Source organism: Scyliorhinus canicula, chromosome 17 (assembly GCF_902713615.1).
Source record: "Scyliorhinus canicula chromosome 17, sScyCan1.1, whole genome shotgun sequence".
Classification (NCBI taxonomy): Eukaryota; Metazoa; Chordata; class Chondrichthyes; order Carcharhiniformes; family Scyliorhinidae; genus Scyliorhinus; species Scyliorhinus canicula.
In genome coordinates, this window is record NC_052162.1 from 35,622,696 (window position 1) to 35,641,119 (window position 18,424).

Sequence of the window (18,424 nt, forward strand, 5' to 3'; positions counted from 1 at the left end):
TCCTTTAGCATCTGTGAAGCTCTCAGAGAAAGTTTTTAAAGGAGCATTGTTCTTAAAATCCATATCTCATATTTGCACATTTCATATAAAATAGAACATTCTCTGATTCATTGAGCAATGCCTTGAGAGATTTGTAGCTAACAATGTAATAATAATCGCTTATTGCCACAAATAGGCTTTAATAAAGTTACTGTGAAAAGCCCCCAGTTGCCACATTCCGGCGCCTGTTCTGGGAGGCTGGTACGGGAATTGAACCCACGCTGCTGGCATTGTTCTGCATTACAGGCCAGCTGTTTAGCCCACTGTGCTAAACCAGCCCCAATGTAATGCGTGCATTTAAAAAATATTAATTTGAGCAGCCACATTTCATTCACGGAGCCACGCACTAAACAGTTTATAATTGTGCAAGATAAAATGAGAGAATGATGTGCTTAATGCATAGCTTTGGCAGTAATTATACTATTGTCAGTGTAATCTAGTACCAATTTTGGCTGGAATATTGAAAAGAAAATGGAAGCTTTTTCCTAAATTTACACTTTTACACTTTTATGTTTCTAATTACAGGGGTAGCGATGATGTCCTTACCTCTGAGGACTGTGAAAATGTTTATCATTTGGTTTACTCGGCTCATCGACCAGTTGCTGTGGCAGCAGGAGAATTTCTTTACAAAAAGTAAGGAGCAAAATCAATTTGGAAGTATGTATAAGGGGAATAATTTCTCCACCTCTGTCATCATGTATTGTTTTCTCATCAAGACTGTTAGAATTGCAGAATAAAATTGCAAGTATAAGATATTCACTTTGATTAAATATTGTTACCGTTTAACTAAATCTTGATCATATGTTTTCTTAATAATTTAATAGACTTTCACATTATCTGCATAAGCATGGTTTACAATGTGTAAATGATTCAAGATTGATATCTCTCAATTTTACAAAGGAGTTATTAGAACGAAGCATAAATTCGCCTGTGCACAAACTTGGGGACAACAGAGGGACCTTGATTTCAAGCTCGGCAAAAGTGTAAATAATGAATTAAAATCATTAAAGTTCTCTCATTGCAGCCAACATCCCTTATATTAGGGTGACTTTGGAACTTCAGATTGTTTACCTGTGTCCATGGCAAGAATTTATGTGCTGTACTGTTTGAGTGGTTCTTGTACCTTTAGCTTCTAGATTGTCCTTAAGTTTGATTAATAGAATAATATTAATCTAGCAGGGAAATGTAGCCACGTATTAATTTTGTTGCATTGTTTTCTAATTTAGTCCAAAGATAAATTTCTGAGATAAAATCAGTTTTTTTGTTGTATTTGCATTTGTATTTTGTTGTAAGTTGCAGGGTTACTGGTTGTGTTGCATCAGCTCCGTGTGTTTTCTTTGTCTATTCTGGTTTCATATGTTCTTTAGTCCATCACTGCTTACAGATTGATGCCCAGTTAGATCTTGAACAAGAGCACAGATTCCATTACGTCCTTTGGAAAATATTATGTAATAGTTAATTATGCAGCACAGAAACGTGCACATGCTCAGACAGTTAGCTTTTTGGTAATATCTTCATGCTAAAATTAACAGGTTGACATTTTTGTGTTGATGATGTGTATTGACTAATGGCAAACCTGTAAGTCATGTTCCTTGATCTTCATAGTTACAGTATTGCTATCTGAAGTAGAAAAATACTTGCGAATGCTTCAGATTTGCATATTTACAAGTTGCCAAACCATTGCAGTACTCAGATTTTCTGGAACTACGGTAATTGCTCTGACAGACGTTGCATTTTTCTACTAATTGGTCAGACAACAAATGAGCGTGTTAGCTCTTGTTCTTTTGTTACAGTACCTGCTAATGTTATAACTGGATGGGAAGATCCCAGAATGGAACCCAGGCTCAAAAGACAACCCACTTTGTTAAAAAATAAAATGTGGAGGAACTGCTTTTACACAAACTCCGAGATTCAGCTATTAATTTTCAGTTACTTCAACTTCACTCGTGTTCCACAGGCTGTAGTAAAATCTCACAAACCTGAAAATCACGTCAGATGTCTTTCTGGTGTTTCAGCCTTCTTCTCAGCTCTCTCTGTTTATACTGAACAGTGCTCTGCTCTAGTACCTTTAACATCAGACTTCTTGGAAACTTTTCTTCGTTTCTCTAGTTTCCTTAATTAGCTGCTCTTCAGATTATTGCATTTGTTTTCTTAACCATTACTTCATGGCATTTCTTCCAACAAAGCAGAAGGAAATGTTTCCTCTCTAGCCTTCTGAACCAACTACTTCAGGCAGAGCTTTGAGAGCTGCCTTGTCTCACTCAACTTATCTCCAACTGCCCACAAATTAGCTAAACTAAAACTTAAATGCTTCTCGACCTTTCAAGGCCCCAGTCTCTGAGGAACACTCATATGCTTTGTCCATTATTTACAACACAGCCCTCTCTAAGCACAACAGAAATACAGTTGGAATGTCACCAACATTTGTCCAGATTGAATCTAACTAGCGGCTTTACCCTTCTAGGTTTAAAAGCATTAAATTCAACCCACTTAAAACTATGCCTTACTTCAAATGTTTACCAATACAAATATAAATCCCTTAAAACCACCTTTATTTTCCTAACACTTTGGATGCTACAAGTGCCCTTGGTTGCTATGTCATCGAGTGGAGAGTGTGGTGGCGAGTTGGCACAATTTAAGTTTGTGTCACGATCTTCAAGTTTGTCTTTGAGTGCTATCAGATTTATTTCCTCATCTTCTTTAAAGGTTTCTTTCCTGTGCCCAGACATATTGCCCACATTATTAATTATAAAGCATACCTTGCAGTACCATGGCACTTATCAAAATCACTATTCAAATGCTTTATTTGTGCCAACTGATTATTTTCAAATAATTCAGATAATTTAAATAGGTCCTTCAGTTTGCATTGTTGCTTCCCTAGCTCTGTGATCTTGACATTCAGCTGATTTGTTGAACTCTTTCAACTCTCCCAACCTGCTCCTATGTGTCTCCTAACCTGCTACTGCTTTTCCCCACTACCTTTCTCTGAAGCACCAATTTGTCAACCTTCATGTGTTATCAATTTGCTTGGATAAGCTACTATGCCGGTGTAATCACAGCTGGATATCTCTGGTTGAGTTAACACCTGGTAATACAGCACCAATAGTCATCTTAAAATACCAACTGTTGAGCTTCTTTGAGCAATTATTGGGAAAACTACTTGGAAGAAAATCTCACAATCAAATAGGTTTTGTTTGCGAAATAACTATTGAAATGGGTTTCACTGCACTTGAATCATTTATAACCTTTGTTACGTTCTCAGCATATTTGTATCCCAATCAAATGCTTGTTAAATATTAACTCCCAAGATTCCTGGTCTTTGTAGAAGGCCTTAGTTGGGTCAGTTTTGAGAGTTGTCATTGTGCAAGCAGGGTGATGTATTTCAGAGAATAAAGTATCTTATAATTTTTGGATATCATCAGCCTCCACCTTGGATACAGAGTTAATAATTTTGAAGCAACTTTAGCAGTTACTACACAAGTCCAGAGTGTGCTAAATTTGATGTTCCCTCCATGAAGATGGATGCTTGAATGCAAGAAGTGTCAGAAATCTGGTCAGGTGGAAGTAGGGAATAATGCAATGTAACTTGAAACAAAATTATTTTTTAATCATTTTAATTTTTGGTGTTATTATGATGTTTTTGCTTTTAAGGCTTTTCTGCCAGAAAGATCCTGAATCTGATGAAGGGACAGTAAAAAGAAAAGGAAGACAAAGTCCAAATGCAAAGCTGATCAAGACACTGGTGTTTTTCTTCCTCGAGAGTGAGGTAAGTTGTTAATTACAGTAAATTATCATTCATTAAGGTGCATTACCATTACTACATAAACTCAAGAATTTGTTTACTTGTGCATTGCATAAGAGTTATGTAGCAGTTATGTAGAGTTATGTTAGGTAGCTAGGTTTGCTTTCCTAAAATAATTTTTATCATTTATTGGAGAAACGTAGTTTGATCATCATTTGCGAGATCACATCGTTTGCACTATCCTGTCTTGTGTAACTTCAATTTGGGGGATGAAATATTGTTAGCCCATTGTCCAGCAGAGAAAGCAAATTGGTCCATTGCAATTGCTGCAACCCAGTTGGTCAGCAGGTTCCAACTGGAATTGATCCCTCTGATTTAAAAAAAAAATCACTCATCAAAAGAGAAGAATAACCCTTGTGGACATAATCTCACCACCTCCCACTCTGTGCAGTGATACTTTATTTTCTTTCAAATTTTTAACTGAGAAATAAATCTGTTCCAAGTTCAATTGAGTTCCATACCCCATGCTGCTGAAATCCTAAATGGCAGTAAACAAATTGCAGCTGGAGCAGCAATGCACACACAACCCAGACTGCTGAAGGATGATAATCCGACACAGGTGTGCTGTTTATGTTGAGCTGTTACGTCCTGCTAAACTCATGCATTATGGATAAGAGCAAAACACAACAGATGCTGGAAATCTGAAATAAAACCAAAAAATGTTGTAAATAGTTAGCAAGTCTGGCAGCATCTGTGGAGAGAAAGAGTCGATGTTGCAGGAAGAGAACTGTTCTGATGAAAAGTCATCTCCACTTGAAGCATCAAGTCTGTTCCTCTCAATTGATGTTGCCTGACCTAGTAGTTACAGCATTTTTTGTTTAATTTCATAGCATACAAAATTTGGAACATGAAAATAATAATCTTTATTAGTGTCACAAGTAGGCTTACATGAACACTACAATGAAGTTACTGTGAAAATTCCCTAGTCGCCATACTCTGGCGCTTGTTCAGGTACAGTGAGGGAGAATTCAGAGTGTCCAAATTATCTAACAAGTACGCCGTTGAGACTTGTGGGAGGAAACTGGAGCACCCGGAGGAAACCCACGCAGACACTGGTTTTGTCCACACAGACAATGATCCAAGCCGGGAATCGAACCCGGGTCCCTAAAACACTTGCTGCTTTAGTGGCTAAATTAAGCCAGCTAATCATAGATTTTAAACACGGTTCGTATGAGAATATTAATAAGAATAGCAGTGGGAGCATTTTTGTGCTGCGGTTCTTGAAATGAAAATATTCTGGTTATTTAGAGCACCAAGAATTGAGCCGCCATCGGCTTGCATTTCAAAGTAAATTGAAAAGGTGAAAGGAGAATTAAATGGAAGTCCAGGTACATTATCAGAGCTTATGCATTTGTCCACAAAAGCTTGGGATTATTACTTTCTCAATGCTGAATTTATATTGCTCTGAAATATTTTCAACTGATATAATCATTTTTATTTCTATTTTTCAATTGATAGCTGCACGAGCATGCTGCTTACCTTGTCGATAGCATGTGGGATTGTGCAACGGATTTGCTCAAAGATTGGGAATGCATGGCTAGCCTCCTTATGGAAGAACCACTCAATGGAGAAGAAGGTAAGCTAGACATTAAACTTTCTGATGCTTCACATTAATAAATGTTCAGCAGTAAAATAGAATTGTGAAAATGTACATGACTAAATGTATTCTCAAGCTATAATCGAAAATGAACCACCAGCTCGCCTGCCGGCGTGATATGTAATTGTATTAAGTAAAGTAATTTTGAGTTGCAGGTAGAAAAGCTCCAGGTAGGTGTCATGATTTCACGTGAGCTGGTAATGGGGCTGAAGCTTGAGACCTTGGAATCTCGTGGATTAGACAACAGAATCAACTTGTTCTGGCTTTCCATTGCTGATTGCCAATCAATCAAATACGAGGATAGAAGTTAGCTTTATTGCTACATCCCTATAGCTGATTAATCAATTGCCATTTAACAGTAAAGTGCAGTTTGTTCTCTTTATTGGCTATTTTTCCCATTCCGAAATAAATCTAGATTAGGTACTTTGGTGTGATGGAGCAAAGCTCCTGTTACTTTCTTTTAAACTGCATGCGGGAAATAAAAGGGCTGGGACAAATATGGGAAAGGATGGGGTTGCTGGCCCTAAATTAAACTGTCTAATATCTTTGCCTTGTGTCCGATGTAAAAAAAAATTGAATTTTATTGAATGTAAAAAATTTTTTTGTTTTGTACGATCAGCTTGTTGAGATATGTTAGAAAAATTATTGGGTTCTCTAAATTTATAAATAAAAAAAGAGATATGTTAGGAGAGTTATAATGTTATGTAATCCGGAAGTCTGGAATAATAATCCAGACACGAGTTGAAGTTCTGCTATGCCAACTGGGAAATTTAAATTGGACGAATCAACTAAATATGGAATTATAATTGGTCTTCACGGTGGACTACCAGATGTCGTAAAAACCCAACTGATGCACAACTCTAGCATCCTTAACCGGTCTGTGTCTGTTCCCAGAGCCGTAATAATATGGTTGACTCTTAACTGCCTTTTGAAGTGGTTGAGGAAGCCACTAAATTATATTCAAGAAGACGGCTCACTTCTGCCTTTCCTTGAGCAATTAGAGATGGGCAATAAATGCTGCCCTTGCAAGTGACACCCACTCTCTGGGAATGAATTAAAATTGTACTGTGTATCTCTTTTTAGTAAAACAAATTACAGCTAAAATGAATTTCTTTTTCATGTATTCTAATATTCCCCATGTCACAGGGTAGTTTTCTAAATGCTGTTTCTTTTTCTGGTAGGGGTGGGAGGTGGCGGTGGTAGAGTCAGCGAGTAATTTTCATATTCTGATGTATAGTGTCCACTGGAATAAAACCTAAATTTTTAGATTGATTTCCTGACTCAGCAGCAATTGCTTTTTCTACTAAGCCACATGGTATCGTCAGCATACCAAGTCAAGAAGAATTTGTATTTTTATAGCGCCTTTAGCATTGTAAAACGTCCCAAGGTGCTTCACAAGTGAAAAATTAGATTTAAAAGGCAAGCAACCTGACAACACCAAAGCCGTGGATATGGGTCCAGTGGTGAGAGAGCTGGGTGTGGTCATCGTATATGTGGAAACTGATGTCATATTTTTGGATTATGTTTGAGGGGCAACATGTGAATGAAAGATGGGAAGAGACCAAAAATAGATTGTTGAGAAACTCTAGAGATAATGGAGCAGAGATGGGAGAAGAGAATCAAATGCAAAAGATTCGCTGCCTATAACAGAATATGCAAGAGTGGAATAGGGCTAGCGTAGTCCCACTTGGCTGGTAAATGAAGACATTGTGGGAGAATAGTGCGGACAACTGGGTCAAAGGTCGTAGACAAGATTAAGACAAATGAAGGATAATGCAACACTGTCGCAATCATGGAGGATGTTATTTGTGACTTTGAATCGGACCAACTTGTTGCTGCGGTGGGTCAGAAATATGATTGGGAGTTGAGGAAAAATATTGGGAGGTGTGTCACATTTATGAAGTTTGGAGATAGGTTGGCAATTTGCAAGGCTGGCAAGGTCAAGGGTATTTTTTTTATTGGTGGTGACAGATTTAAGAGAATGGGACAGTACTCGGCAGAGTGAGCAGTTTACAGCATCAACTGACATTGGGGCCAGAGAAGGACATTAGGTGGCCAGACATTTAGTTGGAATAAGGCACAGAGGGCATGAAGAGTGTCTTATGGAAAGATGAATGGAGAGATGGGAGAGAGACTAGAGAAAGGAAAGGATGACTGACAGGGAAACCTTGGGGGAAGCTTGGCTCAATGAGAGATTTTGTAGTTGTACCTGAAGAATTGGTCTTGATTTTTGTGACAAAGCCAACCATGAGCTCCTTACGTTTGTGGTTGGAGTTGCGGCTGCAGAGGATGCAGGTTACAGGAAATGTTTAAGGAGACAGTTGGTAGAGAAGCTGGAGATTACTTTGCATTCCAGGCTGATCTTGAAGTTAAGAGATGTTATAAGTTATACTTCGTATTTCTTAATGCTCTGGCATGTCAACTGGAGAATTTGACAAAGTAGGCTCTTCATTCTTTTCAATTATATAAATGTACCTGCAGTATGGAGGGAAAAAAACATGTACCCCTTGCCCAACATGTTTTAAATTTATTGCCAAATCCAGACCAGACTAATTGTGCCCATTATTTCAGAACATTTTAAACACTCTGTTGACTGTGGAGCTCCAAATAAATTTGGGCATCTCAATGTTGTTCTTAATAAGTCTGACTCCATTGCTCAAAGTGCCTAATTAGGCATGTAGGTAACAATCTCACTGAGCACTGTGAGGAAAATTTGCATTGACTTGGAGCATCATTCTGAGTTGGGATTCAAGACCTATATACAGTAGTCCCCCGTTATACCGCGCCCCGCAATACCGCGGTTCGCGATATACGGCGGGGGGGGGGGCTTACGGACCCCAACTTACTTGCACTGGGACGGAGCTGGGGCAACTTCAGGTTTCCAGTCGGGGAGCGGATTATTTTTAGCAAACAAGCCTGCTGACAGCAGCGAGAGTGATGGGCTGCATTCAGGAAGGGGAACCCTTACTCGCGGGCATTGGGGAGTGGGCTCAGTTTTAAAGCTTGGATGTTGACATCTGCAGTCACTTGCCCTGTGGTCTCTGCTCCGCTTCGAGCAGTCTGTACGCCTCCGGGCGCAGTGTTGCGAGGCTTTTTCTCTGTACTCCTTCAAAATGTGTGATGTCCAAATCCTGTTTCTCAAATTACAGAATTCCTGCCTCCACACTTCTACCCTGCGTTGTTGCTGATGATACGTTTATATGCGTTTAGTTTAAGTTTATATAGTTTAAAATTCCAAATGACTGTTCGTATGAGTTTTGAATGATAAAATGATCCGCGGCTCGGATGTAACGCGGGTGGCTGTCTTGGACCCCAACACCCGCGTTATAACGGGGGACTACTGTTGTGGTAAAGAAAGGCATGCTTTCAGCTCCGTTGTATCTGGGAACTTTTTGATGTTGACATCAATGCTCCTGCTAACCTGCATGGTTTCGCTTGGACGTTACTGCGCAGGTATTGATCTGCATCATGTGTGGCCATGCAAAAAGGTTTTGAAGGGGTCATTCACTGAAGAAACTTGCTAAAAGCTTGCTACACACAATAGCATTTGACGGAAACATTGGCCACCGTCATAATTTTCAAAAATAAAGGTATTCAATTTCCCAACTTTATTGACTTGAACTTTTCTTTACCAGCAATGCAGAAGGGTATATTGAGAGTACTTGACAGGGGTGTGAGCAGAGATAGGACAGGAAAATGTTAAGAGTTTTGTAGAGATGAGCAAGTTAAAGTGGGTTTTCGAGTGGCCCACCGGAGTCTACTGAAGAATCTGCTTCAACTTCAGAGCAGATAATAGATACGGTAGGTTGACGAGGGCAACAATCAAAATAATTAACTCTGCTATAAAAAGAGAATCCATTAGGATTTGGAAAGTGAACACCAAACAATAATTAGACTACTTTGACAGTTGTCTGTGAAAAATAAAATTCCTTTTTTACCTGGAGAAAATTAATTAAGCTGACTACCGCCTTTCCATTCCACAATTGCTAACCAAGTTAAGAAAGCATTGTTGTTCAATCTGCAATGCAGGTAAGAGGACTCGGACAGGTCAAATTTTGTTTGATAATTGCTCTCATGAACCACCTTAGGATGTTTTACAGGAATTTGTCCAGAATGTTTTCATGACAATTAAAAATAATTGTATTTTGCTCGAAAGAAATTAAAAATTTGACCAATTTTATAGACTAATGATTTCAATATTTGGCAGGCTTGAAATGTGAGATAGGCGTCCTCCAAATCTAATCTGGATCAGTTCGGATTTGATAAGTTTAATCAGAAACTGTTATGAAATTAATGCAGGTAGTGTATTTCAGGGTATTAGATTCTAGTTAACCGTGCCAAATTCTATTTAATGTTCAGCCAACAAGTAATCATATTGTCTCTAATGTACTTTATACAGGCTTCAGAGGTATGTAAAGGACACTGGTGAGATTTAATGACAATTTTGTTACTCTTTCATGTAGCATTGTTGGAGCAGGTTGTATAATGTTACCTATCTTGAAATGGCAAACATTCAATATTAGGTCTAGTTGAAAATAGATGAGGAAAACAGCTTCATAATTCCCTGCCAGGAAAGACTAACACTGCATTTGTTTCTTCCCAGTGCTGACTGATCGACAGGAGAGTGCACTTATTGAAATTATGCTGTGCACAATACGGCAAACGGTGGAGTGTCATCCTCCAGTTGGTAGAGGTTCGGGTAGAAAGGTATGGCATTTCAATAGCAATATCTAAGATGCTCAATCATTTGTGTTCAGCAAAGTACAGTTGAGGTACATGTGTAATTTGTACACTTTGTTCACGAGATTTAATATTTAGATATCAGATTTTGTACGCTGCCAAGCTCTTAATCTCACCTTCACTTCTCTCAACCCTCCACTGTTTTTAAATGATCAAACTGCTTGTCTAGCATCCAGTACTAGATGAACATATATTTCTTGCAACTAAACATTGGGAAGATTAAAGCCATTGCCTTTTGTCTCTACCACAAATTCTGTTCCCTGGGCAGCTGTCCTAGGCAACATGTCCGAGACTGCAACCTTGGTGGCATATTTGACTCCCAAGATAAACCTTCACCCACATGTATGGACTGTCAGTAAGACTGCCTATTTATACCTCTGTAACAGTACCTGACTCTGCCCTTCATCAGGTCATCAGCTGCTGAAACTTCATCCATGGTTGTTTCACCTCCAAATTTGACTATTCCTGCACACTTAAGGATGTCCTCTCTCTGTACCCTCTGCTATTCTATCCATTGTAAACTTGAGTTCATCCAAACTTCTGCCCGTGTCCTGACCTGCACCAAGTTCTTCTCGCCTGTCATCCCTGTATCCCAGAACCCACATTGATTCACAGTTAAGTCGTGCCTCAGTTTTAAAACACTCATCCTTGTTTTCAAATTCTTTTGTCTTGCCCTTGTTTAGTGCTGTCATCTCCTCCAGCCCTAGAACTCTTCGGGATACCTTCCAATTTTGGCCTCTTGAGCATTTCCAATTTTAATCACTCCACAGTTGATGGCTGCTCTTTTGGCTGCCAAGGTCTGAAGTTCTAAATTCCCTTCCTCAGCCTCTCCCTGTTCTTTTCACACACTTCTCAACATATGTTTTTTTTGACAAATCTTTTGGCCATCTGCCCTAATATCTCCTCTCGCTTTATCTTGGAATTTATTTGCAATTCTCCTGTGAAGTGCCTTGCTGCGTTAATGGTGCTATAGAAATATAAGTTGTTCCTGTTCTTTGCTCTTCAAACTTGAAAAGGAAATATTTTGAACTGTACAACTTTTGGGGCATAGCCATCTGATGGGAGCAATCTGAAATTAAGCGCATCATAAAAGATGAAATCATTACAACATTGAAATTGATCGGTAACTTTTTCTCCTAAACTGTGTCACTGCTGCAAGTCTAATGGCATCACTATTTCATCTTTATAATTATGATGATGGGTAAAACCTATTGTTAATTGGCTTTGTACGGTAAATTATACCAAATCCTTTGTTTTATAATTGCGCAAAGGAACATATTAACCTGGCACTCATCGTACTTCACAATTTGATTTTCCTGAACCTTGCTGAATGCTGTTGAATACTTCAACAAGCACATAGTTTGCTTATTTTTAATGTCACTTTGTGTTGAAAAAAGTTGGCTCTTGGAGTAAACACTGTTGATGCATTGAAAATAAGACCTGTTCGAACTGAAGTATATTTGGAGTGGGGATTTTGTCCACCACTGAACAGTACATATGTAACAAAAAGCTGCACCAAAGAGTGTTTCTATCTTTCATGAGAAAGAAAGGGGAATGCATTAATATTTCCAAGCAATATTTCTGCATCTTCTGCCATTTTTTCTTGTGTGCATTTTTAGTGATTAGTAGCCTTCAGAAATGATGGGGAAGTAAGTGGAGGGCCAAGTAAATAAAAGAAGAACAATGTATGCTTACGTCGTTTCAGTCTATATTTTTGCTACGAAAATAACAGGTATTGAGTGCGAAAGAGAAAAAAACTCAGTTGGATGACCGGACCAGAATTACAGAACAGTTTTCAACAGTTCTTCCACAACTCTTAGCGAAGGTACTCTAATTTTAATACTTTCCAATGTCTTTGTGACACTGCTGTATCTCTGGTCATAAATATTTGTTCTTCAGTTCTAATGCAGTGTACCAGAGGCCTATGTATTCCAGATTTTAGACCCTTGCAATCATCCTCGTTATTTTACATATGAAACTTACTGTTTGCTTTATCAAACTGGACACTGGATTTCACAAAATCCATGCAAATTGGCATCTCCTTCCTCTTCTACCGTCTCCACAGTGTTGGAAACTCAAAAGAATTAATCTCTATTCCATACTCCACACGTGCTGGAGATGGCTTAAAATATGTAGGGCTAAGATTTGGCAGCTCAGTAATAAGAAAAGGAGACAATTTTGCAGCTGAATGCCTCAGGCTTCCGTATGCAGCAGTTATGGGAGGTCCGTTAAAATCTCTAGATATGGAATGTCTTGCATGTATAAATATTCAGCTTGGTAACACGCTTGGCCCTGAATTCCATTCATGGATTTGCTTGGCCAACAAGACTGAATATTGCATTAATATCATCCTTCAGATCATTGGTTAAACCAAGGACTTAATTTTTATGTGTGTGGCATCCCTGTTAAGACCAATGTTTATTTATTTATTTAAAAAAAAAATTAGTGTATCCAATTCATTTTTTCCAATTAAGCGGCAATTTAGCGTGGGCAATTCGCCTACCTTGCACATCTTTGGGTTGTGGGGGCGAAACCCACTCAAACACGGGGAGATTGTGCAAACTTCACACGGACAGTGACCCAGAGCCGGGATCGCACCTGGGACCTCCGTGCCTTGAGGCAGCAGGGCTAACCCACTGCGCCACCGTGCTGCCCCTTAAGACCAGTATATGTTGCCCATTCCTAATCACCCTTGAGAGCAGTTAAGAGTCGACCATATTGCTGTGGGTCTGGAGTCACTTGTAGGCCAGACCCGGTAAGGACGGCAGATTTCCTTCCCCAAAAGATAATGAACCGGCTAGGTTTTAATGACAATTGAATAGCTTCATGGATACTGTTACTGAGACTCTTTCAAATCCAGATAATTTTATTAAGTGAATTTAAATTCCACCAGCTGCTATGGTGGGATTTGAACCCTTGTCCTCCCAGTGTTATCCTGGGCCTCTGGATTACTCGTCTAGTGACAGTGCCATTACCCACCATCTCCCCTTATCTGCCAACTGAAGGAGCTGTTAAAGATCCCATGGTGCAGTAACTGTACTTCAAAATACCTTGATGTATATGAAGTGGATTTGTTGAATGTACAGCAGTTTGGGGCATGCAATGAAATGTAATAAGGCACTGTATAAATATGTTTGTGCTCATTTTTTGTTTCTCTTTTCTGCCCATTTGTAATGGAGAGCAACTAGCCAGAAGGGCATTACTTAATGTATTGCATGCAATTATTGAATGCGAATTATTCAACATAACAATAACAAAAGATTGATGTGGTCAATAATGGAGGTAATACATTTGGTTTGATCTAACATGGAGGAAAACATTTAGTTCTGGGTACAGCACCATAGGAAGATGTAAACCGTGACTGGGTGCAGCATAGATTCACCAGAATTATACCAGAACTGAAAGGGTTAAATTGAGGATATAATGCATACACATGGACACTGAGCGTAAAAGATTAATGGATTATTGAATTGGGCTGTTTCAAATGCAAGGAGTTCATGGGCTATTTCCTCTGATGGGAGAGTCCAGCACAAGGGGAGATAACTTAAAATCAGGGCTGGGCTTTTCAGAGATGGTGTCAGAAAGCATTTAATTTGACAAAGCGCAGTGACCATCTCCAACTCTTGAGCTCCAAAAATCTCTTGCATAGATAGATCTCTTACAGTCGAGAAATGTTTTCAGTTGCCGTTTATATTTCTTCACAATATATTAAATGCATGAAAAATAATTTAGTGAACTTGTTGATTGCGTTTATCAATGTTATTTGTATTTAAATATTCAGGCTCAGGCCGTGACAGTTTTAACATTTCAATAGCAAGGGCAGTACGGTGGCGCAGTGGCTAGCATTGCTGCCTCACGGCGCCGATCCCAGTTCGATCCCGGCCCTGGGTCACTGTCTGCATTGAGTTTGCACATTCTCCTGTGTTTGCCTGGGTTTCACCCCCACAACCCAAAGATGTGCAGGGTAGGTGGATTGGCCACGCTAAATTGCCCCTTAATTTGAAAATATGAATTGGGTACATTTCAATCGCGTAATCTCCTGAATCTTGCATTTTCCCTCACCATTGTTCCCACAATTTAGCCAATGTTGTGTCTGACACCGTCACCAGCAATACTGCAAAATGATTGTGTTCTGTGGTCGAAACAGTTCCCCCTGAAGCGAGTAAATCCTGTGTGCAGGATGAATTGCACTCTTGTGTGCACTTTGACCGCAGGAAGGTTCCACAATTGTAATTACTTGTCTTGGTTAAAGGAGACATTTGAACAGTGCTTCAGCAGAACTCCCCTGCTTGTCTTTGAATAGTAAAATAAGATCTCCATCTGTGGGGGCAGGAAAGACCTCCGCTTAATTACTCAGAGCACCTCGGAAAGCACAATACTTGATGTTGCTCTAAAGTGTTGCTCTAAAGTATCAGCTGAGATTGTGTGCTCAAGTTCAAGAATGAAATCCACAATCGGCTTGATTTTTCTTGATGCTCTTTCCAGTCATGTTTATTTTGTTGATCATTGATTGAATTAGTCATTTGGATATGAATATTTATTTTATACTATCTTTTCTCCCCCACCTTTGAGCAGTATGCTGTTGATGCAGAGAAAGTGACAAATCTTTTACAGTTGCCACTGTTTTTTGACTTGGAGATCTATACAACTGGTCGACTAGAAAAGGTGAAAAAGACAGTATTTTTATACTCTGGTATACTAGCATTGTTAATTAGATTCCTTTAAAATTCAAGTTCAGCTTTTGTAAGAAAATCTATATTTCTATCCAATAATTTTGAAAGAGAACACAAGAAAATCTTGTAGCCCTGCAGAAGTAGACAATGTAATACTAAAAAAAAAAGGGCTAATGAGACCATATAAAGTTGAACATTGTATTTCAAATAAATGTGAACCTGATTTATAACTTCAAGTGCTGGAAATACAGACTACTGTACATCCTCATGTAAAAGCCAACTTAGCTCAAATCTTCCAAGGGGTCACAATCGCTGTCAATATGTCACTCGCCTCCTACTTTTCTGCGCAATGCCCGGGCTTTGGCCGAGACTTATGATCCTGGCTTCTTCAGAAATGTGAGCATGCCTGAAATTGAATTGCTTCTTCATAGCGCTGAATTGTTCATAGAAGATACCAGCTGTCGTATTCTGGTTCGTCTTCACTGCAAAACTGGGATATTAAAAATGGGTGAGTGGTGGAGGTAATTGGGTAAGGAGGTAGGGTTGCAGGTCAGATCAAGGGCAGTGGTGGAATTGGGTGGTGAGATTGTGTCAGATTGGGGAGGTGTCAGTTGTATAGTTATATAGTAACACAGATTTTGACTAGGTTTTTTCTGTATAACATTTCGTGGGTAACTATCCAGGTAAGCAAGTTGTAACTGTCCAAGGTCTCGAACTCAAGAGTTGAAGACATTTGTGATGGAACATGAGGAACAGAGAAAATTGCCTGTCAGAAGTTCAAATTTCCACGGCAATTCCAACAAAATCAGTGCGCCAGAGGCCTCGTTGCATATCTTGTAGAGGGTATGTCTGGTCTCTGACAATTCAGAGACTGGAAGATCTGGGCCCATTACTTTTTATCTAAAATTTTTTATCTTTTATAAACCTTGTAAAAGTCAACCCTAGTTTTTCAGGAAATATTAATTATTTATCATTACTACAGTTCATTAATTTAAAGGCAAGCTTGAGATTTTTCCTCTGCTAATTCTAGCTGCAATCTCCTAGCCGGCCAGCAAGACTATTGTGTACACAATCTGTCATAAAACATTTGAGAAACGATATTAAGTACACAGTTCAGTTTAAAATTGGAGAAAAAAGTGGCAGGATGGTTAACAATCATCAGCAAAAGATCACATCACCTGCACAGTCATCTGACTATATCCTCAGCAAAGTGAAGAAAGGTGGAATTCAGAATTAAATGCCAGTACCAGCTTGTGCACAAGATTCGTGAAAAGGTGAGATTTAGTACACCCATCGGAAAACAAAATTCTACAACACCTGCCACCTGAATTCGAAAACTTAAAATAATCAGATTTCACTCTTTTGTCATCTGACATGGAGAGAATATGCTTCGATTGGCCTGCATTGAAAATATGGATGAAACGCCAATGAACTTAGACATGCTAGCAAGCAGGACTGTGACCCAAAGTAGGAACAAAAGTAGTAACCAAACGATGCCTAGCCATAAGAAGATGTGGTCAACAGTGGTTCAACCTTGACTGGTTGATGGTGCTAAATTAAATCTGATGATATTCACAGCTCTACCAAAGAGAAATTTCATAAAATAATTGTCAGTGTCTGTTCAAAATGAAGGTAGTTTCAAGAAATGGATCAGAAAATAGAATTTGAGACTGGGAGGACATGTTCAAATCCCACCTTGTCAATTATATGGTTTGTGATGTGAAATCAACCAGCATTGATGTTTCAGTTATTGCCGACAGTCTTATTAGAGCAGTTTAACCCTTGGATGTGTGTATGAATAAAACTCTCAAGGTCAGTATCCCATGTAGAACAATTGGACATTGCAAGGTGTAAAAACATTCAGTACAGGCGGAAATATGCGCGCACCCACATGATCAACAGTGCCAATGGGTCATAGATGTGTAGAATTAACTTGATCTTAATAATATCAAACAATTTCAAAAATATGGAGTATGTGCTTGATACTGAGGACAATTACTTGTGAGATGATGATGAAGTTACTGGTACGACAGATGAGGAAGATCCATACAATAGTCAGGCTGTTGGGATGAATTGTTTGGTGATTCAGAAAGGGATCTCAGTGATTCTGAAGGATTTGTGTGAAGTGTCGCAATTTTTGTGTTCTGGTCTATATTCATGTTGTGTTGGATGAAATGTACAGTTTATAATGTTATAAAACAGTCAATGTTAATGAATTAATATAATTTTTTTATTGGTGCTGGTGAGCGGCATGGTAGCACAGTGTTGCTTCATAGCTCCAGGGTCCCACGTTCGATTGCCAGCCTGGGTCACATTCTGTGTAGAGTCTGCATGTTCTCCCTGTGTCTGCGTGGGTTTCCTTCGTGTGCTCCTGTTTCCTACACTCCTAAGTCCCGAAAGACGTGCTGTTAGGTAATTTGGCCATGCTGAATTCTCTCTGTGTACCCGAACAGGCGCCGGAATATGACGACTAGGGGCTTTTCACAGTAACTTCATTGCAGTGTTAATGTAAGCCTACTTGTGACAATAAAGATTATTATTATTACTTTATTCCACTATGATGGTGTTCTTTGGGCCCAAATCAAGCACGCATGTCAATCCTAAAAATCTGTCTCAGAAATTTGACTTTATTTGGGGACCTACAGTAGTTCAATTGTATTAACAAAGCATGCAGACAGGATCTGCAACAAAACATGAATCTATTGAACCCTTCCGACGTGATGAGGGTAGATCCAAAATGTTAATGTGTATTTTCTGTTGGAGAGGCTGCTGTATATTTCTAGAATTTTCTCCTTTTTACAATTACATTACAGCACTAGTAGTTTTGTGTGAATAATATGAGGCTCCTTCTATAGAGAATAAAGTATAATAAACAACATTCTTTCAAGCTTTGTGCTTCACTTAGTTTGTATAGTGGTACTTTACAGTAACCTGTCCTCCTTGCAATAATAGGACATGCTTTAAATTAAAAATTTTTGGAAGTCTAGAGCAGGCAATTTTTCATTGTGCTTTGAAATTATATTTTCATGAATATTTATTTTGCTTGTTGCTCTGCATTAAAACTTGTATAAATTAGTGCATTGTACAAGTTGTTTTAAAGTCCAGTAATACAATTTTGGTAACCATGCTAATACAAAGGTATTGTTCCTTTTTTTTTTATAAAGCACTTGGACTCTTTGTTGAGGCAGCTGAAAAATATTGTAGAAAAACATGTGGATACCGATGTCTTGGAGGCTTGTTCAAAAACTTATCATGCTCTCTGCAATGATGAATACACAATATTCAACAGAGTGGACATCACAAGGAGCCAGCTAATTGATGAACTGGTAGATAAGTTCAGCCATATGCTTGAAGATTTCTTACAAGAGGTTTGTATCTTAAATTTCACTTACAAATCCTTTTGATTATATGGTCCTTTCACTGTCGGTTTAAAGATAAAATGGTTTAATATTGTCATATTTTGTTTTGGTGTTGATATTTTGTACACATTTAAAAAGAAAATTTCATTAGAATTAGTATGAATCTTTTAAAATCATTTTTATAAACTTAGTGTATCATTTGTTTGTTTTCTTT

At 38.6% G+C, this 18,424-nt stretch overlaps 1 protein-coding gene across 9 annotated transcripts in view; it reads left to right on the forward strand.

Annotated features, from left to right (window-relative positions):
* The window catches only part of stag2b (stromal antigen 2b), a 246,641-nt gene that overhangs the window by 159,577 nt on the left and 68,640 nt on the right, over positions 1–18,424 (forward strand). For 7 of the 9 annotated variants that reach the window (XM_038774985.1, XM_038774992.1, XM_038774990.1 and 4 more), the window contains 7 exons: positions 565–672; positions 3,691–3,805; positions 5,300–5,417; positions 10,042–10,145; positions 11,911–12,003; positions 14,751–14,843; positions 18,016–18,219. In XM_038774985.1, coding sequence (XP_038630913.1) covers positions 565–672; positions 3,691–3,805; positions 5,300–5,417; positions 10,042–10,145; positions 11,911–12,003; positions 14,751–14,843; positions 18,016–18,219 — 835 coding nt within the window. The remainder of the gene's footprint in view (positions 1–564; positions 673–3,690; positions 3,806–5,299; positions 5,418–10,041; positions 10,146–11,910; positions 12,004–14,750; positions 14,844–18,015; positions 18,220–18,424) is intronic. The other 2 variants (XM_038774991.1, XM_038774988.1) reach the window with 1 other exon arrangement.